At 51.9% G+C, this 22,135-nt stretch overlaps 7 protein-coding genes across 25 annotated transcripts; 5 read left to right on the top strand and 2 right to left on the bottom strand.

Moving 5' to 3' along the window:
* Window positions 1–6: 6 nt before the first annotated feature.
* Window positions 7–3,659, top strand: H257_01021 (hypothetical protein; the record flags this gene model as incomplete). Of its 4 annotated transcripts, XM_009824017.1 has the most annotated exons (15): window positions 7–194; window positions 258–357; window positions 400–490; window positions 534–874; window positions 922–1,290; window positions 1,377–1,499; window positions 1,541–1,826; window positions 1,873–1,997; window positions 2,060–2,159; window positions 2,211–2,290; window positions 2,343–2,575; window positions 2,623–2,803; window positions 2,857–3,270; window positions 3,330–3,388; window positions 3,439–3,659. In XM_009824017.1, the coding sequence occupies exons 1-15, from the start codon at window positions 58–60 to the stop codon at window positions 3,629–3,631; spliced, it is 2,832 nt and encodes a 943-aa protein (XP_009822319.1). In that variant the 5' UTR covers window positions 7–57. The 4 variants fall into 4 exon arrangements, with proteins under 4 accessions (XP_009822319.1, XP_009822317.1, XP_009822316.1 ...); XM_009824015.1 differs by having other exon boundaries at window positions 2,060–2,290; XM_009824014.1 differs by having other exon boundaries at window positions 2,060–2,290; window positions 2,623–3,270.
* Window positions 3,660–3,714: 55 nt separating this feature from the next.
* On the top strand, window positions 3,715–5,585 carry H257_01020. Of its 2 annotated transcripts, XM_009824012.1 has the most exons (8): window positions 3,715–4,001; window positions 4,076–4,164; window positions 4,216–4,435; window positions 4,488–4,685; window positions 4,734–4,944; window positions 4,990–5,162; window positions 5,226–5,320; window positions 5,367–5,585. In XM_009824012.1, exons 1-8 carry the CDS (start codon window positions 3,756–3,758, stop codon window positions 5,512–5,514), a joined length of 1,380 nt encoding a protein of 459 aa, XP_009822314.1. In that variant the 5' UTR covers window positions 3,715–3,755; the 3' UTR covers window positions 5,515–5,585. The 2 variants fall into 2 exon arrangements, with proteins under 2 accessions (XP_009822314.1, XP_009822315.1); XM_009824013.1 differs by having other exon boundaries at window positions 4,734–5,162.
* Window positions 5,586–6,733: 1,148 nt separating this feature from the next.
* H257_01019 (hypothetical protein) lies at window positions 6,734–7,849 on the bottom strand. Its single transcript, XM_009824011.1, has 2 exons — window positions 7,522–7,849; window positions 6,734–7,463 (listed from the first exon to the last, which is right to left on the bottom strand). Exons 1-2 carry the CDS (start codon window positions 7,816–7,818, stop codon window positions 6,900–6,902), a joined length of 861 nt encoding a protein of 286 aa, XP_009822313.1. The 5' UTR covers window positions 7,819–7,849; the 3' UTR covers window positions 6,734–6,899.
* Window positions 7,850–8,059: 210 nt separating this feature from the next.
* H257_01018 (hypothetical protein) lies at window positions 8,060–9,920 on the top strand. 3 transcript variants are annotated; one of them, XM_009824008.1, is made up of 3 exons: window positions 8,060–8,852; window positions 8,962–9,096; window positions 9,551–9,920. In XM_009824008.1, the coding sequence occupies exons 1-3, from the start codon at window positions 8,086–8,088 to the stop codon at window positions 9,834–9,836; spliced, it is 1,188 nt and encodes a 395-aa protein (XP_009822310.1). In that variant the 5' UTR covers window positions 8,060–8,085; the 3' UTR covers window positions 9,837–9,920. The 3 variants fall into 3 exon arrangements, with proteins under 3 accessions (XP_009822310.1, XP_009822311.1, XP_009822312.1); XM_009824009.1 differs by having other exon boundaries at window positions 8,962–9,920; XM_009824010.1 differs by having other exon boundaries at window positions 8,060–9,096.
* Window positions 9,921–11,301: 1,381 nt separating this feature from the next.
* H257_01017 (hypothetical protein) lies at window positions 11,302–15,703 on the top strand. Of its 3 annotated transcripts, XM_009824005.1 has the most exons (12): window positions 11,302–11,851; window positions 11,894–12,266; window positions 12,400–12,506; window positions 12,574–13,062; window positions 13,121–13,340; window positions 13,423–13,590; window positions 13,643–13,774; window positions 13,841–13,997; window positions 14,068–14,337; window positions 14,492–14,636; window positions 14,733–15,098; window positions 15,148–15,703. In XM_009824005.1, exons 1-12 carry the CDS (start codon window positions 11,307–11,309, stop codon window positions 15,581–15,583), a joined length of 3,408 nt encoding a protein of 1,135 aa, XP_009822307.1. In that variant the 5' UTR covers window positions 11,302–11,306; the 3' UTR covers window positions 15,584–15,703. The 3 variants fall into 3 exon arrangements, with proteins under 3 accessions (XP_009822307.1, XP_009822308.1, XP_009822309.1); XM_009824006.1 differs by having other exon boundaries at window positions 14,733–15,703; XM_009824007.1 differs by lacking the exons at window positions 14,733–15,098; window positions 15,148–15,703 and having other exon boundaries at window positions 14,492–14,662.
* A 30-nt stretch (window positions 15,704–15,733) lies between these two features.
* On the top strand, window positions 15,734–19,991 carry H257_01016 (hypothetical protein). 11 transcript variants are annotated; one of them, XM_009823999.1, is made up of 10 exons: window positions 15,749–16,257; window positions 16,310–16,405; window positions 16,455–16,574; window positions 16,620–16,949; window positions 17,472–17,648; window positions 17,731–17,787; window positions 17,833–18,033; window positions 18,117–18,229; window positions 18,279–18,645; window positions 18,714–18,991. In XM_009823999.1, exons 1-9 carry the CDS (start codon window positions 15,784–15,786, stop codon window positions 18,559–18,561), a joined length of 1,851 nt encoding a protein of 616 aa, XP_009822301.1. In that variant the 5' UTR covers window positions 15,749–15,783; the 3' UTR covers window positions 18,562–18,645; window positions 18,714–18,991. The 11 variants fall into 11 exon arrangements, with proteins under 11 accessions (XP_009822296.1, XP_009822303.1, XP_009822302.1 ...); XM_009823995.1 differs by having other exon boundaries at window positions 18,711–18,991; XM_009823994.1 differs by having other exon boundaries at window positions 15,734–16,257; window positions 18,279–19,991.
* On the bottom strand, window positions 18,224–20,177 carry H257_01015 (hypothetical protein). The gene is made up of 2 exons (XM_009823993.1): window positions 19,970–20,177; window positions 18,224–19,894 (listed from the first exon to the last, which is right to left on the bottom strand). Exons 1-2 carry the CDS (start codon window positions 20,065–20,067, stop codon window positions 18,886–18,888), a joined length of 1,107 nt encoding a protein of 368 aa, XP_009822295.1. The 5' UTR covers window positions 20,068–20,177; the 3' UTR covers window positions 18,224–18,885.
* Window positions 20,178–22,135: the final 1,958 nt, after the last annotated feature.

Below are 22,135 nucleotides of genomic sequence, written 5' to 3'. Positions count from 1 at the left end.
TTCGACGATCGCGACAGTTACCTGCGCAATCCTAGTAGCACGCAAACTGGCGCCATCATGGCCGACAAGGCTTATGCCTCGACGAGTGGGGGAAAAGTCAACGTTCCGTTGGATTCGTACAACCGAGCACTGCGCAAGGGGCGGCACCCTCGGTCCTTTGGCCGAGATGACACATCCACCCTGTGGAACGCGCTGTAAGTTACAGCAATCTATCGCTCGCATGGACTTTGAATCCCAGCCGTCTCGTCTTCGCGTAGAAAGACATCGTCGGACCGCGTCTCAAACGTTCGCTTCGGCCAAACTTTGGGCTCAGTCGTGGACAAAGAAGCGGTGCCGCCGCCTTCGTCACCTGTAATGGTACGAAATGACATCTCCAAGCTACGTGTCATTGCTGGTTAGTTGTCTCGAGTGGATTCCATTGCTGCACCGTCCCGCGATGGGCGAGATGAAGGCAGTCCAGTTGGCCGCCAGAGCTTTTCCCGACTTCGAGGTACGTAGTGAAAGTGAGTTTTACAACTTCATATGACGGATAGGCAAGGCACCAGCGTTGGCGCTAGGGATGGCTGGCTCGTCGTCGCCCGAGAAACGCGACGCCCTTCGTCGTGGCAAGAAAAAGCACCATCACAACGGAAGCACGGACGATGTGTTGTGCCGCCTCCAAGCCCTGGGGACCACGTCGTCACCGACTCTGTCGGTGCCGGTCGCTGCCACCAACGCCCCCGGCCAGCCCCCGCCTGCGTCTACATCATCCTCCTCGACGTCCAACGACATTGACACGGCCAAACTCCGCAACGACTTTAGTGCCCAGAGCGACGCTCGAATTTACTTTGGTAGCACCGTGGCGCTGGAGCTGTTCAACGGGGATATGATGATGGTATACTCGACTTGCTCAACACAACAAACAATAACCGGCGGCTGTAGGTGTCGGTAGCTGACAGTTCTGTGGTCGTGCATCCACTGGAACACATCAAGCACCAAGCTAAGGGCGCGAGGGACAAACTCCTCTTTACGCTAGTCAATCTACACGAGTTGCGAAGCGCCAACGCCATCAAGTACGGCGACAGCGTGTGGCTGCAGCTGAGTGTCGGGACGGGCGAAACGTCGTGGGAACAAGGGGGGGTGCTAGGGGCCAAGGTGCGCAAGGCCCCCGAACTGAACGCGCTCACTCTGTCGCAAAAACGGTCGTCCAACCCCCTGGATCCGAGTGACAACAAAGACAATTGCGGCCAAGACCCCGATGTGCTCATCAACGTCGGGTTCCCCGTACCAGTCAAAGCGTACCTGCCCAAGGCAATAAACACTATACACCCCCCTCTCTCAATGGATATGCTAGTCTACTAGTCTAATCGCTTAACTGTGACTGTGGCTTGATGTAGACTCGAGATGACACGACTGATTCCCAGATTGACGACATGCAAGCGCGACTGCGCAACAAGTCTTCAAGGATGCTTGGTCGATGGATCATGCGGTCCGCTGTCGCGAATGCAAATGCCAAAGACGTACGTCGCTCATCACATGGAGTCGATTGAACCTGACACAGGGCTACGTGTACAACAATCACGAAATCTACTTGGAGCAAGATTGGTTTTACCTGGGGGCTGACTCTGATCCACTCACGCGGGGACATGTGGCGGTGCTCCGACAGCTGCCCCCTCCCAAGAACCACAAGCCGGGGGAGTACATCATCGAGCGGCGGACGGCGTGGAAGGTGCGCCTTGTGGATTCGTCCAACGGCGGGCTCGGGCTCAGCCTCGTGCAGCAGCAGATGGAGCGCTTGCTGTTCAAAGCCAAGACGCAGCTCAAGGCGTCCGAACGCATGCGTGACGGTAGTATGTCCCGTATAAAGTAACTTGGTGTTACTAGTAGTACTAGGCGAGTCGAGGTGCTACGGCAACGGGCTGCAAGGGGGCCAGAACTTTCCAAGGCAGATGCGACAGCACATCCAAACCATCACGACCACCAGCGACCAAGCGTACATTGGGCTACAGCACGATCGAGTGCGTATTCGACGTCTTGTTATTATGAAGCCCCAACTTTTGTGTACATATTGCGTTGGTAGGTGAGCAACTTGAATGCGTATTTTGAGACGAAAATGGCCGCCATGGACGACACAACAGCAGGACAGCGGAGAGGGAAGAAACACCAGTTGTCTCCTTTAGGTCACTCCAGTGTCCGACCGCTGCGGTCAAGCGTGTCAGCATTGTCTGTAGACAGCGGCGGCGGCGGGTCGGTTCTGCAAGGCGCCCGCTCTATGACATCCTTGACATCGTCGTCGTCGTCATCGTCGTCGGTACGTACCACCGTGTAGGTAGCTTATGGGGATATGACATTGATATACATAGGTGCAAGTATGCAACTTGTGTGTGTCGAATCGGCGGTTCGACCTGTGCACCCACGACCACGACGTGTCGCGGTTGCTGTCCACGGGCGCGCCCCTAGTGTCGAGCCCTTCCGCCGGCAGCTCGATGCATTCTAGAAGCGCGTCTGACCGATCTTTGCTGTCCACGGCCGACCAACTGACACGGGCGAAACAGAGCGAGGCCGCAGATATGCGAGAACGCGATAGAATCATGCGGTACACTACACATCACAAGAGGTTGAATCATGAAGCAAGAGAGGTAGGATGCTGGGGGACCAAGATGCCCGGCTTGTGGGTGTGATCCGAACCACCGAGCACCAGGCGGCGATGGCGGCGATCCAGAGGCGGACACACCACGACTTCTCGGAGGACGACGTGCCTCACTTCACCAGCACCGTGTCCATGCGGCACAAACGGCACGCGCCACCTCCGCCCGAAGATGGGGTGCCCATCTCCGCTAACCATCCATTGGGTTTGACATGTGTGAGTGTGTGTAGCTACCCGACATTGACGAACTTCGGCGACATCTCTCGGAATCAAAGCCAAAAGGGTTGTTTGCCGATGACGAAGAAGATGACAATGGTGGTGTCAGTGGCGCGGACAACAGTTGTGACGACGATGTCGATGGCGATGAAGGCCAAGACCAAGACAATGGTGGTGACGACGGCCGAGACAGCGATGCGTCCAGTGATACGGACGACGACTTCATCACGGACGCCGAGATCCAAACCCTCGAGTTTGTCAACGTGGACAAGGCCAGCATGCTGTACGGGAACGACGAGAAGGCGCTACTGGAAATGCTGGTCGGGTTTGCAGACTTGGCGCTGCATCGCGTGGTGCCGCAGCTCAGAGAAGCGCTCAGCAGCCACAACAAGGCCAGCTTGCTTGAGACCGCCGATTTTCTCGCACGGGTATGTGCTGCTTTGTGTAAGATGATGGAGAGTGATCGACATGATGTGGATATATGCAGGCAGCAGAGTTTGTCGTGGCAAGACGCATTCAAGTGCACGTCATGGGGCTCATTCAGAGGTACAAGTGATACTCGTGAAGGTTATGATTGTGATGAGACGACGATGCAGTGTGGCGACAAGCAACGTGGACGACTTCTCAGGCATCGAACCAACCCTCGACCGACTCATCAAGGAAGTCGAGGGTACCGCGCGGTTCGTCGAGAAGTTCAAAGCCAAACAGCAGCAGCCGCCGCTTGCTGCAGCCAGCTGCAGCTCCAACGACGTGATTGAAGAAGTCAACGACCCACATTCCAGTGAATAAAAACAACACGTCATATTATTAAACGCCATTCATTGTGAGGGATTCAAGACGTTTTAAACGTCATACGTTTGAAACAGGGCATCGTTTTAAACCCAACCCCAACGCTACCACTATTTGAAGGAAGATGGCTGGTGTGAATGTGGATTTGGTGCTCAATGCACGTCATATCGTGCCCGTGGTCCCCGAGGGTGTGGTGTTGGAGAACCATTCGGTGGTTGTAAACGAAGGCCTCATCGTGGCCATCTTGCCGACGGCGGATGTGACTGGAGTGTACATCGCCGCGGAAACCGTGGACTTGCCAGACCACATTTTGATTCCGGGACTCATCAATGCGCACACGCATGCATCCATGACGCTTCTTCGAGGGCTGGTACGTTTACGTCGATGCAGCTTGAGATCTCCATCTACCTTCATGCATGATGATGCTCATGCATGACGATGCAGGCGGACGACAAACCCCTCTGCGAATGGCTCATGGAAGACATTTTCCCTGCGGAGGGCAAATTCGTCAGCGACGAGTTCGTTCGTGACGGGTTCGTGTATCATATCGTTCCTACATTCCTTCTCTGACAGTTTGGCATTAGCACGTTGCATTCGGCGGCGGAAATGATCCGCAGCGGGACGACATGTGCCAACGACATGTACTTCTTCCCCGATGCCGCCGCGTCGACGTTTGAGAAAGTCGGACTGCGTGCGCTCGTGGGTCAAGTGGTCATGGAGTTCCCCACGGCGTACGCCACAGGACCCGCCGACTACTTTGCCAAGGCGCGCGCGATGTTTACCAAGTACAAAGACTCTTCGTTGGTACACCACGTCCATGTTCCTCGATTCGTCCTTTGTTCACTCGAGAACGTAGATCTCCCTCGCCATGGCACCGCATGCCCCGTATACGGTGTCGGACGCATCCTTCGAACAAGTGCTGGCATTGTCCCGCGAGTTCAACGTCCGCGTCCACCTCCACTTGCACGAGTCGGAAGCCGAGTGCGTCGACAGCGCCACCAAGACCCCGTCCATGATGTGCCACCAATCCGCCGAGCACTCTCGCCCGCTGCAAGTGCGTGTCCTGTGTCGCCTTGATCGCATTCGACGTTGACTTGTGTAGAACATGCAACGATTGGGCCTGCTCAACGACCAGCTCATCGCGGCCCACATGACCCAGCTCACGGACGACGAGATCGCCGCCGTCGCCGCCGCGGGCACGCACGTCTCGCACTGCCCCACGTCCAACTTGAAACTCGCGTCCGGAATCTGCCGTGTGTCGGATCTGCTGGCGCAAGGCGTCAACGTGGCCATTGGCACGGACGGCGCGGCCAGTACGTGACGCTCTTGATGTATGTCACACGTTTGAAATGTCCTAGGCAACAATACGCTCAACATGTTTGCCGAGATGAAACTCGCGGCCGTTTTGGCCAAGGGTGAGTCCAAGTGCTGCACGAGCGTACCCGCCGCCACCGCCCTCCGCATGGCGACATTGAACGGAGCCAAGGCGCTGGGGATCGAGGCCAAGGTTGGGTCCGTCGAAGTCGGCAAGGTAAGCCGCAAAGACAAGGGATGTCTTGTGGTTGCTCATGCCAGGATTGTGTGTGTATTGCAGTTTGCTGACCTTGTGGCCGTGTCGACCGACTGCGTGGAGATGCTGCCCATGTATAGCGCCATCAGCCATGTGGTGTACGTCGCCGGACGTGAAAAGTAGGTCAAGCAGCGAGAGAGAGATATGCTGATGTTTTGGCTGTAGCGTGTCGGACGTGTGGGTGGCTGGCAAGCGGTTGCTGGCTAACCGAGTGCTGACCACGATCGATGAAGTGCAAGTGAAGCAGCACTGCAAAAAGTGGCACGACGCTATCCGCGACCACCACGCCGAAATGGTCGCCGCCAAAAAGTAATACTTCGGAGGATTCGCCTTGTGAGGTGACCAACTAACATCAGTATTAATCCTCTCCTTCATGCATTCGGATGTCGTCACGAGCAACAGTTGATATAGTAGATCGACCTCTTACTCATACTACTAGTATGTCAGTCATTCAATGTCTGGGTAAGTAGGTGTCTACTACACCTTTTTGCAGTTAAGTTGGACGAATGCCCGATATATTGATCGTGTGCCCAAGCAATTGCCCGTCTACCCGATGAATTGTGTCATGTGCCAGATGAATATGGAAATCACGCAATAAAAAGTCAATTCAATATAGAAATGGTCGTTAAACGACACATGCAGCATCGTTGCTGTGACGTCACATACCAACGTCCATGTTCCCATGGCCTTCGCGCGTTCATCGAGGGTGCGTACCTTGAGGTAAATCGAAAAATGAGCTCTGCGCGCGACAGATTCAAATTTTGGACGGAGGTTGAAGTATGGACGAAACGTTGAAGTATACGTACGGGCAATACTTTAATTGACATTATTATTACCAGAGTTCATGGGGGAGCAGCGACGTCCATGCTGTGCGTTCCTTGGCGATTTGAATATGAGCATAGGGGTAATACTTCACTTGACATCATTACCAGAGTTCATGGGGGAGCAGCGACGTCCATGCTGTGCGTTCCTACGCGATTCGAATAATGAGCATTCAAAGTGTTGGAGGAAAGCGCGCGCATTATGAACTTAAACTATACTTTATTCAAGTATAAATTTCGAAATTATCTTGCCTTCGCGCGTTTTCCTCCAAACTTCAACCACATGATGTTTCCACCAAAACTGATTTGCTCTCCATGAAATATAATTATTTGAGTTATTGCCATTTTCATCGGACACACGACACAGTTCATCGGGCAGATGGCCAATTATATCGGGCACACGGCTAATTATATCGGGCACACACGACCTCGGTGTGCCAAATCAAACGGGCACATGGCCAAATATATCGGGCACACGGCCAAATATGTCGGGCATTCATCCAACTAAAGGTGTAGTACAGTGAACTGTAGTAGTTGTGTGTGCGTCGAGTCGCATAACTATAGTGAACTCACACTTCAATCATGTTCTGTCGCCCAGTGTTCGCCGACCTTGAGCTCGAACATCGCTACATTGGGACAGTGTATTAATAATATCACCACATTACAACAGTGTACATCGCTGCGCCATATAACGGAGTAGAACTACTACGGCTCCATTGTACTAGTACATAAAGCTAGAAGCTACGGCTAAAGTATAGTACATAACGTTATAGCTGGAGAGCATGGGACACTCGAGCAAGTCGTGGGTGTGGTTGCATGTGTGGTTGGTTACGTAACACCTCTAAAAGCTACAAGAAGGCGGTGCGGGGCTATATATCTAAGGAGGCACGACCTTCACGACCACATCTGCGACGTGGGGTTCCAAATACTCGGCCAGTTCGCTCTGCGTGACCCAGAGGTAGTCGGCAGCCTTGTCCTTGTTCAGGTTCACCACGCCTTCGTTGCCGAATGTCTGGGCCTTCAAGAAGAACACCTTCGTGCCGTGGACTTTGCCGTCGAAGGTCGGCTCGTCTTCGTGGCTGATGGTCAAGTGACCCATGGGAGCGTTGCCCACCGGGTACGCTTCCACCTCGGTGCCGATCGTGTCTGCCAGTTCGCGGAACGCCGCGGCGCGCATGGTTTCGTCGGCGGACGCCTTCTCGGTCGTAGGGAACGTCCATTTAAGGGACGTAGGGTCTTGGACAATGAGGAACACGCGCTGCTTCAACGCTCGGTTCAACGAGTGGCGGTTGTTTGTCGCGTCGTCTTCTGTTTCGCGCTTGGCGATTTGGAATCCATCGCCGACCAATTCATCTTCGTTCCATTCCGACAGGAAAGGCGCGTCTTCCGGTTCGACGTCGACGGTCCCAGGTTCTTGGAACCAAAAGTCCTTGGGCAGACGCTACAAAAGTGATGAGCTCGCAACGATTGGGATGAATCACGTGTTGTTGCGTGCGTACCAGAGCTTCCTTGAGTTCGATCTTGTGTTTCATGCGGTAGTAGTCTTCCTCCCATGGTTCCATGTCGGGCAGAATCAACGGCAGACGTTCCAAGATGCTCGCAAACACGACTCGGTACGTTTTGCCGTCGTCGACGTACGGCAACAATTTGTTCACCGCATGCGATGGCCCGCGGGATCGATGTGGGGCTTTGGCATCCTTGGGCTTGATCAGCGTCTTGGTGGCTTTGCGGGCCTTGGACGCGAACTGCCGAGTCAACGGCGCCGCCTGGACCTGAAGCAAGAACCGGTGCATCATCAGATTGAGAATTATCTTCGCTTTGATGGTTGAATAGCTGGTGGAGAACGTCCCCCTACCCCAGTAACATATCCGTACTTGATTGGTGAATATTTAGCCAATCAAATGCACTGCTCTATGCTTATCAAACGATATGCAATAAAAATACCTTGGCTTTTGTATTTGTTGAATTTCTATCGTTCTATTTATATTGGCACCAAAATATTTTGAAATTACCAATATTTATATTGTTTTGAACCTAAAAGAATTTGAGAAGTTGAGCACAGGATGCGGCGAAGTCTCCGAGTGGTGTGCCGTGACTCATTAGCTGCGACGCCAACGGCCGCCGTTGCAAAGAAGAGGCCTGTCAAAGATGTAAAGGTGGAGGTGAAGGAGGAAGCGACCGCTGTAACCAAGCCTCGATCGTCGTCGTCCAAGCGTATCAAGAAAGAACCCATCCCTTCTCCAGAAAAGGAAGGCACCACTCCCGAACCACCAGCTCTAGCCTCCAAGAAGGCGTCCAAGAAGGAGCTTGAAAAGGCCGCACAACTCGACACGTACCTGTCATTCATACACACTCGGCGAGAGCAGACAGGTGATTCTAACAAACTCGTGGGCGCGCACGTGTCTGGCGCCAGTGGACTCGAGAATGCAGTGTTTAACGCCGCCAAGATCGGTGCGCGGGCGTTTGCATTCTTCACGCGGTCGCAGCGCACATGGACATGCAAGCCGTTGACTCCGGACACGATCGCCGCCTTCCACGCCGCCATGAAGCGCTTTGGGTACGCCCCAGGCGACGTCGTGCCTCACGGGAGCTACCTCCTCAACTGCGGCTCCCCCGACGCAGGCGTCCTTCAAAAGAGCCGCGACGGACTTCTGGACGAGGTGCGGCGGTGCGAAGCACTCGGTCTGTCACTGTACAACTTTCATCCGGGCGCGACCAAGAACGAGATCTCGGTCGACGAATGCTTGGATTTGATCGCCGAATCCATCGAGCAAACGCTACAGCAAACCACGGGCGTGACCATTCTCGTGGAAAACATGAGCAACCAGGGGTGCGTTCTTCTTGTCCATCTGGCATGTGTTTCGTCTTGGGTTTTGTATACTTCTATATGGCCACGAAATGTGCACGACCTGTCCAAATGATGAACACGGTACTGGTAGATCCACGATTGGCGGGCCCTTTACCCACTTGCGCGGCATCATCGACCGCGTGTCCGAAGAGCACCGTCACCGCGTGGGGGTGTGCTTGGACACATGTCATGCCTTTGCCGCAGGATGGGACCTTCGCGATGATGCGTAAGTTGCCAGATCAACATGGATGAGTGTCCTTTTACCCAAAATTTGATCTTTTGTGCTGAATCGCCAACTCAAATCTATCGATCGATTCGTTGTACTGAATTTCGTATGTAAAAAGGGTCCTGTGCTGATGTGTATCACACTAATTAAAGTCATACTCTAATTTGACTTTGTTGATGGTTTCCTGCAATCTGGTTGGCTAAATGCTTCTGCCTATGCATTTGGTTGTGCCGATTCATTCTCCATGTCGCTCCAGTTTAAAATAAACACAACAATATCATCACACTAATTAAACGCACATTAATTACATGTTGACGATGGTTTCCTGCAACCTGATTGGCTACATTCTACTACCGATACGTCTGCACTAGTACATATTTGGGTGTGTCGATTCATTCATTCTTCATGTCGCTCCAGTTTCCAATAAAAACCAACATGTACTATTAATACCTAGCTACGAGAAGACGATGGCCGAGTTCGAAGCGACGGTGGGCTTTGAGTACCTCAAGGCCGTGCACTTGAACGATTCGAAGGGTGACGTCGGGTGTCATGCCGACCGCCATGAGAAGATTGGGCGCGGCCGCGTCGGCCTCGAGCCATTCCGCCGACTCATGAACGACCCACGCTTCAACCACATCCCCATGATCATCGAGACGCCGTACGTGGACGACGACGGGTACGAGGAAGAGATCTCGCTCTTGTACTCGCTACACGACAACGATAAGCCGGCAATTAAATAAGAATGTAAATGCACTCGAGATGGCTTGCTTAACAGTGTATAGTACTTCGCTATCGAGTAAATACAGGGAACGACGCTGAATAGTGCCGCCAATTATCGTTGTGATTGGATATTGCACTGACCAATGACGTGTCAGGTCATCCCAAAATAGAACAGATGGATGGATTGGAATTTAGCATTACAATATAACTAACGTTAGTTAGACCATACGAACGCACAAACATCATAAGACATTTATATGCAGTTAATTTTTCTAAATCATCTTTTTGTTGTATTAATACAAAAGATAACATAAAAATAATAGAAGATAAGACCAAAAATAACAAAAACTATTTTTGAGCTAACACTACAGTAACTTATTACCGGAGTACTAGTATTTACTATTAATTAGTTAATACTGTATTGTCGTAGTTCTGGGCGACCCATACCTTATTACTTCGAGGTACTATTAATATTAATATTACTACTTTACTGAACAGTATGGATAATAATTTTAATATTGATAGTAAATACAGTACTTACTACTATTAATAGTAGTATTCCGGAGTAGTACTCTCTGTGCTTTATTAACTGTAAAGTGTGCATTTAAGGAAATTTCTCCTATCACGGCGACCCCTGGGCCAAATTGCGAATTTTAAATATTTTGATTGATGTTAATAAAGCGAGTCGATCATAAATGACAGAATAACAAGCACTTAACATGTGTAAAATAGTCACACCCGCCTTACAGTACGGTATGTGATCAGCAGATGTTTCCGCCAATTAAATGGATGCAGTATGTCGTCTACAGATTTCGATTGGTAGAAATCCACCAATTATATCCATGCATTTCGATAGAACACCTGGCTTTGCTTTGATTGGCTGAATATATATTTGTTTCGTGACTCTCATTGGTCAAACCAAATGTACGTTAAATTACCTATAAAACACAGCCATCTGACATTATATGAAGGCGCAGAGTAGTACAGTATTAATAATAATACTTCGAACTACGTAGTACTCGGAGTACACTGTATTTGGTACTACTCCAGAGTACGTATTATTAATAATAGTAGTATTAATAGATTTACAGTTAGTCCTAGTCCGAGATTGAGACGTATCCGGACAAAATATTTTCGCAATCCAAAAAATGTCGATCAATACTTTTCGTTTTTTATGAAAAGAGTGCCAGACCATCCATGCCTGAGTTATTCCGGAAAGCGTGAACGATAGCGTTATCCGGATAATTTGGGTAACAACCAATCAAAAGCTCGGAATATCTTGAAACATGGACAGAAATACATACATATTCCGCGACCAGCCACAGGCTTCACTGTCAGTACAGTACCGGTACAGTATTGACTTGCCCAAACGTACCGTACAGTATGACTTACCGGTAGAAATGATGTCAGCGCGTTCGAAACGCTTGGATTACTGTATTGGGTCGGTTTCAGACGTGTAGTAAACATAATGGCATAGACCAAAGTGTGAAATGTATCCACCAATGCAAGTCGACGACTCCGACCTGCCGCCGCCACCGCCGTTGGCAACGCATATCAACCTCATCCAGGCACCAACAACATGCCACGCGGCATTCGTCTTGGCGCATTCGCCGCGTACGTCCACACAGAGGTTTACCCCAACCACATATCAACGCGCGTCGTCGCTGCAAACGGACGACGATGTGCGCTTCGATCGGTACATCGATGGCGCAAAGAATCCAGACGAGGCGTCTCCGCTGGACCTGGCGGTAAAATGGAGCGTGCGGACGATGCGACAGGTGTCGCTCTTCTCGTACTACGGCAATACGTTCGTGAGTGCTCGCATGATCTCATGGACAGTTCAAATCACCCTCATTCACGCGGCGTTGTTGGCGAGTCTGTTCGCGTTCACCCCAGAGTTGTTCGCGTTTTCATACAGAGATCCTTCTGGCACTGGCACAGGTCGCTGCGACGACATCGTCGACGGCATCGAGACCACCGTGTACGCCGCCGTCGCGAACGTCATCGTGTGTCTGCCGACGTCCCATGCCGCCATGTACGACCACAGTGTCCATTCAATCGCATCATGTTGCTTTAGGTTTCAATTGTACACGACCCAGCGGAAAAAGTCGTACTTCCACACGATCTGCGAGCTCCTCGTGATGATGGAAATCGTGTTTCTCGGGTGTAAACTCGTCTTGGACGTGTACCTGCTGATCGTCCGCCACTTCTACCGCGACTGCCTGAACCAGCTGCCCACGTCTTTGAAAGCCAAGGTATTTGTGCTGCTTGCGCTCGACGTGTACGTGTACGTGGCGTGCTGGTACCAGATCACCCTCTTCAACCGCATGCGTGACGTGGCACTGGGCCAGCGCAACATGCTGCCAACCAACCACTTGTTTGAGTTCTCGGATCCGGACTGGTGGAAGCTGTGGCAGATCAGCCCGTCCAGACGGCGAAGTTTGCGAGAGGTACACACGAGTTGTTTGTGTACTGGCCAACAATGGCTCCATGTTTGGTCAGTCGCATCCACGTGATGACTCGAGCTGATAGCGGGAGATGTAAACTATCCATCTTATTTGGATAATGATGGTTCATTTGTAGATCAAGCGAGGACTGTACGAGTCGGCAGCCACGGGCGACGAAGCCGCGCTGGACCAATTCCTACACCAAGCCATCTCGCTCGACGGCGCTGACTTTCACCGGTCGTGGTAATAAAGACCCCATCACTCTACCTCTACCTTCTTCTCTATTCACGAAGCAACTGGACACTTATAGGTACTCGCAAAACCGCCTATTTGGCCGACACGTGGCCACAAGTGTGCGGAATCCACTGCATGTAGCAGTGATCAAGGGCCGCACAAACGTAGTCGAGAAGCTGCTCGCCGCCGGGTTTGACGCGAACGCCCTCGACAAGATCCAAACGCCGAGCTTGATGGACCTGAGTCAGTGGTACCAGACTATCTTCAACGTGCTCGTGTTCCTCCGCAGCACCAACTTCTCCGAGGCGTCCGGGGCGTCGGCGCATCGGTACGGCCCGTCGGCGTTCTGGTGCCAGACGCTGCTCACACCGCTGCACGTTGCCATGATGCACAACGAAAGCGCGATCGTGGGGCTGCTCTTGGCCGCCCACGCTGACCCGAATCAAGTCGCGGCATCCAACCAGCGCAAGTGTCTGGTCCCGCCGCTCTTCCATGCCGACTGCGCCGTCTGCCTCCGCCTTCTCATGGACGCCGGGGCCAATCTCCTGCACATTCCTGGCAACGGGTTCGACGACGCGATACGTGTTTTCGTGTTTGTAACGTGCGGATGTTGTTTGGGTTAGGTTTTTCATGACGGCGTACGAAGTCGTGGTGCGCAGTGGCAACTTCAACTTGGCGGACGCGATGGTTGAGTGGGGCGCCGACATTGCGCTCACCCCCATGCACGCGGCCGCCGCGGACGGCGACTGGAAGACCGTCGCCACCTTCCTAGAGGCCGGCATCGACCCCAACATCCTCGGGGAAAACTCCACCGGCCGCTTCCACCGCACGCCCCTGCACTGGGTATATATGTACACAGTGCACTTTGCATGTTTTGGAATTATGGTCCTAAACCCGCTAAATGAATGTATGGATTGGTTTGCAGGCCGCGATGCGAGGCCAGGCGAGGGTGGTGGAGGTGCTCGTGACGGCCCCAGAGTGCAATGTGAACGCCGTCGACTTGCTCGGGATGACGCCCCTGTCGTGGGCTTGTGTGTTCAACCACGACGTCGTGGTCGAGCTGCTCTTGCGCGCCAATGCCGATGTGACTGTGGTTCGTACGACCACCCCCAGTGCAATGTGAAGAGTGACGGGGATGCACGTAGGTGGACACGAGGGGACGTGGCGTGGTGCTACTGGTCGCCGGCTTTGAGTCGCATGCGCAGCGTCCGCGGGAGGCTGTGTTGCGCCTGTTGCGAGCGTATGGCGGCAACATCCATGCCCGCCACGACATTACGGTGCGGCTTCACCATGTCACATCGATACATCTCATGGAAAAGTGATATATATGTGTTGGTGAGTAGGGTGAAAGCGCGCTACACGTGGCACTAAAGCGAGGGCATGTGGAGATGGCCAAGCTGTTGGTGCAAATGGGGTTAGACGTCACGGCCGTGGACGCCAAGGGTGTGCGGGCCATCGACTGCGCCACGTCATCCGAGATGCAATACGCCGTCAAAAAAGGTTCAGACTGTCCTAGAGTTGACATGTTCAAAGGAAGTGTGGGCTGAGGAAGTGTGGGCTGGTGCTGTAGCGGCGGGGCAACGGGATGTGATGATCAGCTACTGCCACTCGCACCGGTCGTTTGCGCTCAAAGTGCGGCAGTCGCTGGAAGACCACCACATCACGACGTGGATCGACCAGCTCGACCCCACGGGCATCGGTGGTGGCTCCGAGTGGCGTGAAGAGATTGCGCGCGGCATCCAGAGCGCGTCTGTGGTGCTCGCTGTGCTCAGCGAAGACTACCCCCAGTCCCAGTGGTGCATGAAGGAGCTTGCATTTGCCAAGTTGCACAACGTCCCAGGTATGTACAATAGTTTCAATTGGCTAAAATTATTTCAGAACGCCTCATGATTGGATAAAATGATGCAATTTCAAACTGCCTCATGATTGGATAAAATGATTCAATTTCAAACTGCCTCATGATTGGATAAAATGACAAAACAATTTCCATGTAGTCGTGGGCATCACGTGCGGCAATGTCGTGGTGGGGGACGAGCTCGAAGTGTATTTGTGGACTCGGCAAGCCGTGGACTTTCGACCGTCCATCCTCTCCACGGCCAAAGCAGGCAACCACGTCACATTCGAGTTTGACAACAACCAGTAAGACAAAAGTCCGCCCACTCCCCAGCAAACCAAGTGCATGATGCTCGGTGGGCCTAATCGGTAGTAATCGGTCCTATGTACTACGAACATTAGGTACCACGTGCACATTCGCCAACTACTCGACGGCCTGCGCGACGAGATTGAGGAGCGCCGGGTCGTTTCCGCCGCCCTCAAGCACCAGGCGCTCGAGCTGCATGTGCAGCACTCCCACGACGGGTCTCGACGCAGCGGGTCGTCATCCGTCGTGTCCGTCGCCGCCAGTGACGCTTATGTGTTTTTGTGCCACGGAGACTGCCACGTGTCGTTCGCCAAGGCACTGCAGAACCAGCTCCAAGCGGTGGGCATCCGATGCAAACTGGACCAGCCCAAGCCCAACCGCCAGATGCTGGCCAAAGATCATGTGCTGGATCCCAACTGCATTGCGGTGCTCCTGGTGCTATCGGACGTGTCGACCAAGAGGTAAAATGGAGGCGGAACAAACATGGCATGACTAAAGTGGGAGGCGTAGTGAAACGTTGCGAGATCAGCTAGCGTTCGCCGAGAACCGAGCCAAGCCCATCGTGCCGATCTTGCTGTCGTCGCAAGTGCTGGACATGGCGCTCCTGTATTCGCTCTCTCGAAGCTCCGTCCACCACTTCAATGCGTCCATCGGCATGCAGCAGAGTGTGGACAACCTCGTACCAGACCTTCGAGCGTTGCAACGGCGGGCGACGCATGTTGTGTCACCCTCTGGCCCGTTTCAGCGGCAAACAAGTCAGGCCGAGTCGATTCAACTCCACCCTCTTCGGGAGTCGCGGATCAGTGGTAGAGCAGACGGCGGTGGCTTGCCGACGTACATGTCTCCAGCGCATCGGACTGTCTTACCGCAACCTGTTGGGGTTGACTGGGATCTACACGTCGAGGACGCCCTTCACCAAGCGTCGCCTACGTCGGTCAACGCATGATGATGATGACGTACTGCACCTTTAACTTATTTTCCCTTAGCAACGCATGGATTGAATTATAACCAATCAAATCCAGTACCAAGACAAATGGATATCTTTGTAGCCAATGAAATTGTTCCATGTACCAGCATCCGTAGTTCGAATAAACCAGTAATTTTATGACCCCTGCTGCCAGGTATCATCCACCTTGGCGCGTGGGCATGTATCTCGAGAGCTCAACGTCGCCGTCGACGCCTGGTGCGATGCCTCCATCTGCATCGCCGACGTCTGTATCGATGGAGCGAGGCATTACGCAGGTCCGTGTGCAGCCAAAGTCGACCTATTACCAAGAACGTGTGGTGCGCGGTGTCGAGTGGAATGTCGGACCCGTTGCTGCTGCTGCACTCAGCAGCAACAAAACCATCAACAGCAGTGGCCGCACCAACTTCATCAAGCAGATCATCTTCACCTTCGTGCTTGTGTGCGTCGTGACGTATGTATTGGGTGAACACATTGCTGCCATCGGCCTCCCAACCGCCGCCGCCGCCGCGCCGTTCCAGTCGGCGGCCACGTCAACGTCGGCCGTGTACGTGTCCATGGTCAGCATTCCCATCATGGAACGAGTGTTGCCTCTGAAGCATCTCGCGGAAGAGCTTTTGCACCGCGGGTATCGCGTCAGCATCGCCATGCCCGAGGTAGGTCTCCCTGTCCACGACCCAATCGACTCATCCGTGGATGCATACGCAGATTTGCCGCAGCTGGGTGAGCGACGTGCCTGGCCTCGAGTTCATTTCCCTAGGAACGATGTCTGTGCCTTCCCATGCACTCACGATCAAGACTGCGGTACTCCATCGTCCGTACATCCTCCCTCTAAAAACGTCCATTGCCGCAGATTGGCCACGTCGGTGTTTATGCTAGCTACAGGACATCCCTTCAACACTATGCATCGTTCCATCAGCCAATGCTGCACCCGCTAGTCGAAGACTTTACGGAAGACCCGCCGTCGCTCATTGTACGACCTCCATGTTGTTCGTTTGTCCAATATGATTGGTTTTAGGTCGTCGACCGCTACACGTTTGCAGGCATGGACGTGGCCGCTTCCCTGGGCATTCCATTTGTGATCAACAACCCATTTCTCCTCCTCGACATCGACGACCCGCCCGCGTACGTCCCGGCGCCGCTGTCCCACCACCCGAGCATGGAAGTCATGACAGTGTTCCAGCGCTGCATGAACGGCTACTTTCGACTTCGCTTTCGCCTGCTTAACCTTGACCTTATCAGTTCGTCGGTTAACCCTCGCACGTCGTCGCATGCCAACACGGTGGTGGTCACCAACACTGTGTTTGGCTTGGAGTACCCGCGCCCGCTCACGCCTTTGCATCGAATGGTATTATTGTGTTTGTATTACCCAAAATGTGGCTGACTTTTGTGCTGAATCGCCAAGTCTATCGATCGATCGATTATTCGTTGTATTGTCGATTTGATAGTACAAATTTGGGTGCAATCGAATCGCGCCGACCAAACCGATCCACAATCGATCTGCTTGGTTGAATTTTATTGAGAAGGTTTTGATTGGCTAATAATTTCGAGCTCACCTGAGGTAGCCAATCAAATCGATTTAAATTCCAACGAGAAACCACAACACGAAAGTTCACTCGAAAGCACAATATATATATATATATATATTGTATGTAAATCTGTTGTCCTGTGGTGACTAGTATCACACTAGTTGAAGTCACACACTAATTTGACGTTGATCAGGGTTGTTTCCTGCAATCTGATTGGCTAAATATCCTTTTGCCGATGACTCTTGTGTATATATCATTTGGTTGTGTCGATTGTGTCACTCGCTCCAGTTTAGCATAAACACAACCATACGTTGTCACATGATGACGGCCTTCTTCTCTAGGTTGGCGCCCTCCGCCGCCACACCACCGCGCCGTTGGATGCGGACCTGGCTTCTTGGTTTGACATTTCTCCGCAAAACCACGACGACGATGCCGCTGATGCCGCTGGTCCGTTTCAAGTTGTATATGTCGACTTTGGGCCAGATGTGTGGGTGTCGATTGAAGTCGTGACCCAGATCGTACGTACGATTGATTTCTTATACTTTTTTTCGTGGCATTTTCTCAAAACAATAATATTTTTTTTTTTTTTTTCCCATGTAGATCACCGTGTTGCGGCAACTTGACTTGCGCGTGGTGTGGAAGTTGACAGCCGACTTGGTAATGATCGTTCGATCGTTCGATGGTTTATGTGACAGCGTGTAGCACAAGGCATGGAGCACCGCCGACGACGGGGCACCGTGGCACGCGCTCGAGTCGTGGGAAGTATACTTTAGCCCCCTCGTGGCCCACACGGCGGTGCTCCAACGCGCGGCCTTCTTCGTCACGGCCGGCGGATTCCACCACGTCCAGGAAGCGCTTTGTGTCGGCCGCCCCGTCCTCGGCATTCCATTCTCCGCCGAACAAGTACCCACGTTTATCCCATAGCTCGTTGTTGATGGTCGTGTCCACCCATTCTGGTGCTCATATGTGTGTGTTGATTGGCTCAGGCGGAATTCGTGGACAGGGTGACGCGAGCGGGCGCAGGCGTGTCCATTGAAGCAACGGAATTGACAATCGACAACTTTCGCCACGCCGCCCACCTCCTCCTCACCCACGATCGGTGAGTTATTGTTTGGTTGTCGTCATCATCATGGTGGGTTGTTCTGTAGCTTTGCCAAGGCAGCGACCCGACTCGGCGGACTCTTGACCAGTGCGGGCGGGGTCTCGGAGGCGGCAAATGTAGTGCTGGCCGTGGCAGACCGAGGCGCGTCGGCGCTCATCCCCGCCCACCACACCCAGCCAGTCGTAAAGACGTTCCTCCTGGACGTGTACGCTGTGTACGGCGCCGTGCTCTGTGGCGTGGCTGTGATCCTGCGCACGCTGCTCTCGGCGCTCTTCTCTGTCTTCCAGCGCAAGTCAATGCCAGACGTTCCCAAACTCTCGACAGAGTAGTGAACGACCTGTTTGAATCAGTGTCGTCTGGTCCGATCCGACTCTGAACGAGGTCAACTTCGAATGACCTGTCGTAACGATAAAGTACGTACACCCGCTGGGACACATTGCCTTGTCACTCTATTGGGCCATATGCTCAACTCAAACAGTAGGAACACGGCTGTGTGTTGAGTTGAGGCTGTGTACCGTGTCTCGGAATTCGCTATAGCAGTTGAGTGCATTACTAAGCAATTACTATGCAGTTGGCCTTGAACGTGAACGCAAGTAGCCCTTATATGATATTCCACCCCAACGGTGTGGGATATTTTTGATTGATGCGAGCTGTCAGTCGTCGTTACTTGTGGGCATGTGGGCCCTACAGAACCGGCCTTTTCGCACCGCATTCATGCATCCGTCGCTTGTGCATCGCTTGCCGCCGCCGTGGGCGATGCAATAGCCGTTGCCTCGATCCTTCTTGTCGCATTGCGCATGTTTGCATTTGCGAATGCCGCCGTGCGCGTAGCAAAACCCTTTGCGCTGCTGCCCTTTGACACACCCGTCGTACTCGCACTTTTTGCCCCCGCCGTGGGCGCGACAGAACCCCCCGCCTTGGGAGCTCTTGGGGCAGTCTGGATGCTGGCAGCGAGCGCCGCCGCCGTGGGCTTTGCATCGGTTGTTGGACTGGGCGCGTCGGGTGCACGCGCCTTCCGTACACCGCTTGCCTTTGGATTTGTAGGATGGAACGACAACTTGGTGGTTGGGAGCTGTCGTGGCTCGTTGGAGGGGGACTTTTTGCATCGATTGAGGCGGTTTAAAGTCCGATACAGACCGATGGTGGGAAGGGGGCAGCACGTGATTCGCCAGCTGGAACGTTCTAAAGTCGGGGTCCGCGGGGAATTTGCGCACTTCGATGGCAGGGGATGTCGAGATGGTTGTGCTTGCACGCAAGCCCCCCATGGGATCCTGGTACTGAAACGACGTGGGCTGAATCTGGACAGGATGGTGGTGTGGAGGGAGAGCATATTGTGATTGGTGTAGGTGATGGTGGTTGGAGTACGAGGAGGGAGGGGCGCCGGCATTGGGATGGTACTGATTATGGTGAAAGAAACTCGCGTACTGAGGCTCAAACGTACTGGTTGGCGTCGACGCGAGTTGTGGCACGCGCAATTCATAGTCGTTGAATACAGGGAACGAAGCAAAGTCTACTTTGTGCAGTGGCGTGAGGGGGGCATGGGTGTGGTCGAGTGGTTCGAACATTCCACCGTCGTGGGTACCCGATTCCTGCTTGACGTCCGCAAGTGGATCGTCGATATTGTAGCCCGAAAAGAGATCGTGGTCGTTGAAAAGGCTGTCCCTAAATCGATGGGCAGTAAGGTGAGTGAGACCTGTAGCGTACACATAAAAGGTAGAAAGTTCGTTTTGCCCATACGGTCGAGTGTGGGACCGATGTTGCGTAAGGCTGAATGCATGGTTGGCGCCCTCTTCCACGAAGAATGACTTGACAAAACTGTTGTCGTCCGTGTTCATGTCGAGCCCAAGATCGATTCGAGAATGGCATGGAGCATCTTGACACTGAGTATGTTGCTGGTTCGGGGGTTGAGACTCAGCATGTGGCGACTAGTGTCTGAGGAACGAAGGATACACTGCTGTGCTATTGGCCACCGCGCCAAGATGGAGGTCGAAACGGCGCGGAAACGGTCGCGTAACTGACTTGTGAAACTGCTCGGAACAGACCAGAGTCTGGACGAGCATCCTGATGCTGCACGTGAAACTTCCTATCGCATTACGAACGAGCTGGAGATGTCAGAACGTGGCGCGCGTTTGTTGTGCGGAGCATCAAGACCTCTTGATGCGGATATGAATTGAAATTGACGATGGTAGTGTAGGTGTTGAGATTTTGCTTCACAGTCCTCGACAGCAACGAACCACTCTGGTAGCATAACTAGATCAAATTACAATAAAACTGTGAACAAGTTATACCATACGATGTGCCTTTCAGAGTAGAATCCGAATAACCAATACTAGTAGAATTGCGATACTACATTAATACTATTAATAGTTACAGTACGTAGTACCTCCGAGTACAGTACTAGTGGGAGCTAACAGTACAGTAAATTGTGGAATGCAAGTCATTTTCCACTCTATAATCCAATAAGCTTCTGAAAATGGATACCAGTATATCACTAATAGTACTACGCAGTACTGTACTACGTCGGAGTAGTAAGTACCGTACTACACCATTTTTCCTTTAGTTAAGTTCAGGTTATTCTGTTCGTCCGACGCACAACTGATTCACGCTATGCTCGCCAAGCATTCGATGTATTTCGTCCTGACCTTGCAGGTATATATCACCCCACACCCGGTATATTTCACACGTTGTTCAATATATTTCAAATGATATTCCATCAATTTCGATTTTAGATGCTTATCAAGCAAATAAACGCTCTGGTTTTTCAGGCGCTAACTTCCATGGCATCAAAGTTTCAGCTAGACCGTAGAACAACTCGACCTACAAGGTGTAGGTTTGTAGATGATTCACGTCGACTCATATCTATGGTTTAGACAAGTTCAAAACGCTGTCCACCACCTGCGATTTCCTTGATTTGCATCTAAAATCGATATTGATGGAACATCATTTGAAATATATTGAGCAACGTGTGAAATATACTAGTTGTGGAGAGACATATACCGGATATAGTAGAAATATACTGGAACCATGTAGGGTCAGGACGAAATATATCGAATGTTTGGCGAACATAACGCACATGGCGTGAATCAGTTGTGCATCGGACGAAATAAACCTAAAATAACCGTTCCAAGGACGGAAATAGAAGTGCCTAATGACAGACCCTGAAAATAGAATAAATCATACAGTACTACCGGTACCGGTAGTATTATCGTAACCGGCTATCCGGATAACGATTCTATATGAAACAATGTATTAAATATTCAAACGTGACGGCCATCTATGATTGGTGGAATTTTGGTGGGAAAGCACTGCGATTGGATTCGTTGTTTTCTCCTCTATCCGGACATGTTCGTAGATTCAAGAATTTTTTTGTGTTGCTCTTCATTTTCCATTTTTTCTGATTGTTTGATTTATTTCCGAACAGAGGTAGTATTAATAGTTACTCCAGCTGCAAAGAACAAGTCAATATTATAAACCTGATATTTTTATTTAACTATGCACTCTTGTATAGTGAAACTCATACAGAATTAACGCTTCCACTCCAAATCTGATTTACATCACTGAGAGTCATACTATGGTGCACGTCATCTATAAACTACCAACTTTTCACAAAATTTTCTGACTTCTATTTCATATTCATTACTCAAATTTTCAGCAAATTGAGACGTAGAATCGGCAGATCTCAATGTGGTGAAGAAATTCTACGTCTCAGATTCAAATTTGGTGATGAATTGGTCCAGAAATAGATATTTAACCTAGCGGTATTTTACATGGGCGCTTGGATATTTGGCCATAGGGGTGGCCGCTCAAGTGTATCTTGATTTTTGTATGTGACTCTTATCCGTATTTAATATCCGGAGGCAGTTGGCCTCCCACTCCAGTGACAAAACGCATGAAATCGGTATT

This window comes from Aphanomyces astaci, assembly GCF_000520075.1.
Source record: "Aphanomyces astaci strain APO3 unplaced genomic scaffold supercont1.2, whole genome shotgun sequence".
In the NCBI taxonomy this organism is placed as follows: Eukaryota; Oomycota; class Saprolegniomycetes; order Saprolegniales; family Verrucalvaceae; genus Aphanomyces; species Aphanomyces astaci.
This window is presented reverse-complemented; position numbering and strand designations above follow the sequence as displayed.

Excerpts from the sequence above, each read along its gene's own strand:
- H257_01019 (XM_009824011.1), bottom strand. The coding sequence starts at position 7,818 with ATGATGCACCGGTTCTTGCTTCAGGTCCAGGCGGCGCCGTTGACTCGG. Across the intron at positions 7,464-7,521 it reads TCGAACTCAAGGAAGCTCTG|CGTCTGCCCAAGGACTTTTG; the intron begins GTACGCACGCAA and ends TCACTTTTGTAG.
- H257_01018 (XM_009824008.1), top strand. The coding sequence starts at position 8,086 with ATGCGGCGAAGTCTCCGAGTGGTGTGCCGTGACTCATTAGCTGCGACG. Across the intron at positions 8,853-8,961 it reads GAAAACATGAGCAACCAGGG|ATCCACGATTGGCGGGCCCT; the intron begins GTGCGTTCTTCT and ends CGGTACTGGTAG. Across the intron at positions 9,097-9,550 it reads TGGGACCTTCGCGATGATGC|CTACGAGAAGACGATGGCCG; the intron begins GTAAGTTGCCAG and ends ATTAATACCTAG.
- H257_01016 (XM_009823994.1), top strand. The coding sequence starts at position 15,742 with ATGACCCCTGCTGCCAGGTATCATCCACCTTGGCGCGTGGGCATGTAT. Across the intron at positions 16,950-17,471 it reads TCACGCCTTTGCATCGAATG|GTTGGCGCCCTCCGCCGCCA; the intron begins GTATTATTGTGT and ends CTTCTTCTCTAG. Across the intron at positions 17,788-17,832 it reads GGAAGTTGACAGCCGACTTG|CACAAGGCATGGAGCACCGC; the intron begins GTAATGATCGTT and ends GACAGCGTGTAG.
- H257_01020 (XM_009824012.1), top strand. The coding sequence starts at position 3,756 with ATGGCTGGTGTGAATGTGGATTTGGTGCTCAATGCACGTCATATCGTG. Across the intron at positions 4,436-4,487 it reads AGTACAAAGACTCTTCGTTG|ATCTCCCTCGCCATGGCACC; the intron begins GTACACCACGTC and ends TCGAGAACGTAG. Across the intron at positions 5,321-5,366 it reads TACGTCGCCGGACGTGAAAA|CGTGTCGGACGTGTGGGTGG; the intron begins GTAGGTCAAGCA and ends TTTTGGCTGTAG.
- H257_01017 (XM_009824005.1), top strand. The coding sequence starts at position 11,307 with ATGTATCCACCAATGCAAGTCGACGACTCCGACCTGCCGCCGCCACCG. Across the intron at positions 13,591-13,642 it reads CCAATGCCGATGTGACTGTG|GTGGACACGAGGGGACGTGG; the intron begins GTTCGTACGACC and ends GGATGCACGTAG. Across the intron at positions 14,338-14,491 it reads CAAGTTGCACAACGTCCCAG|TCGTGGGCATCACGTGCGGC; the intron begins GTATGTACAATA and ends ATTTCCATGTAG.
- H257_01015 (XM_009823993.1), bottom strand. The coding sequence starts at position 20,067 with ATGAACACGGACGACAACAGTTTTGTCAAGTCATTCTTCGTGGAAGAG. Across the intron at positions 19,895-19,969 it reads CATCGGTCCCACACTCGACC|GGACAGCCTTTTCAACGACC; the intron begins GTATGGGCAAAA and ends CCATCGATTTAG.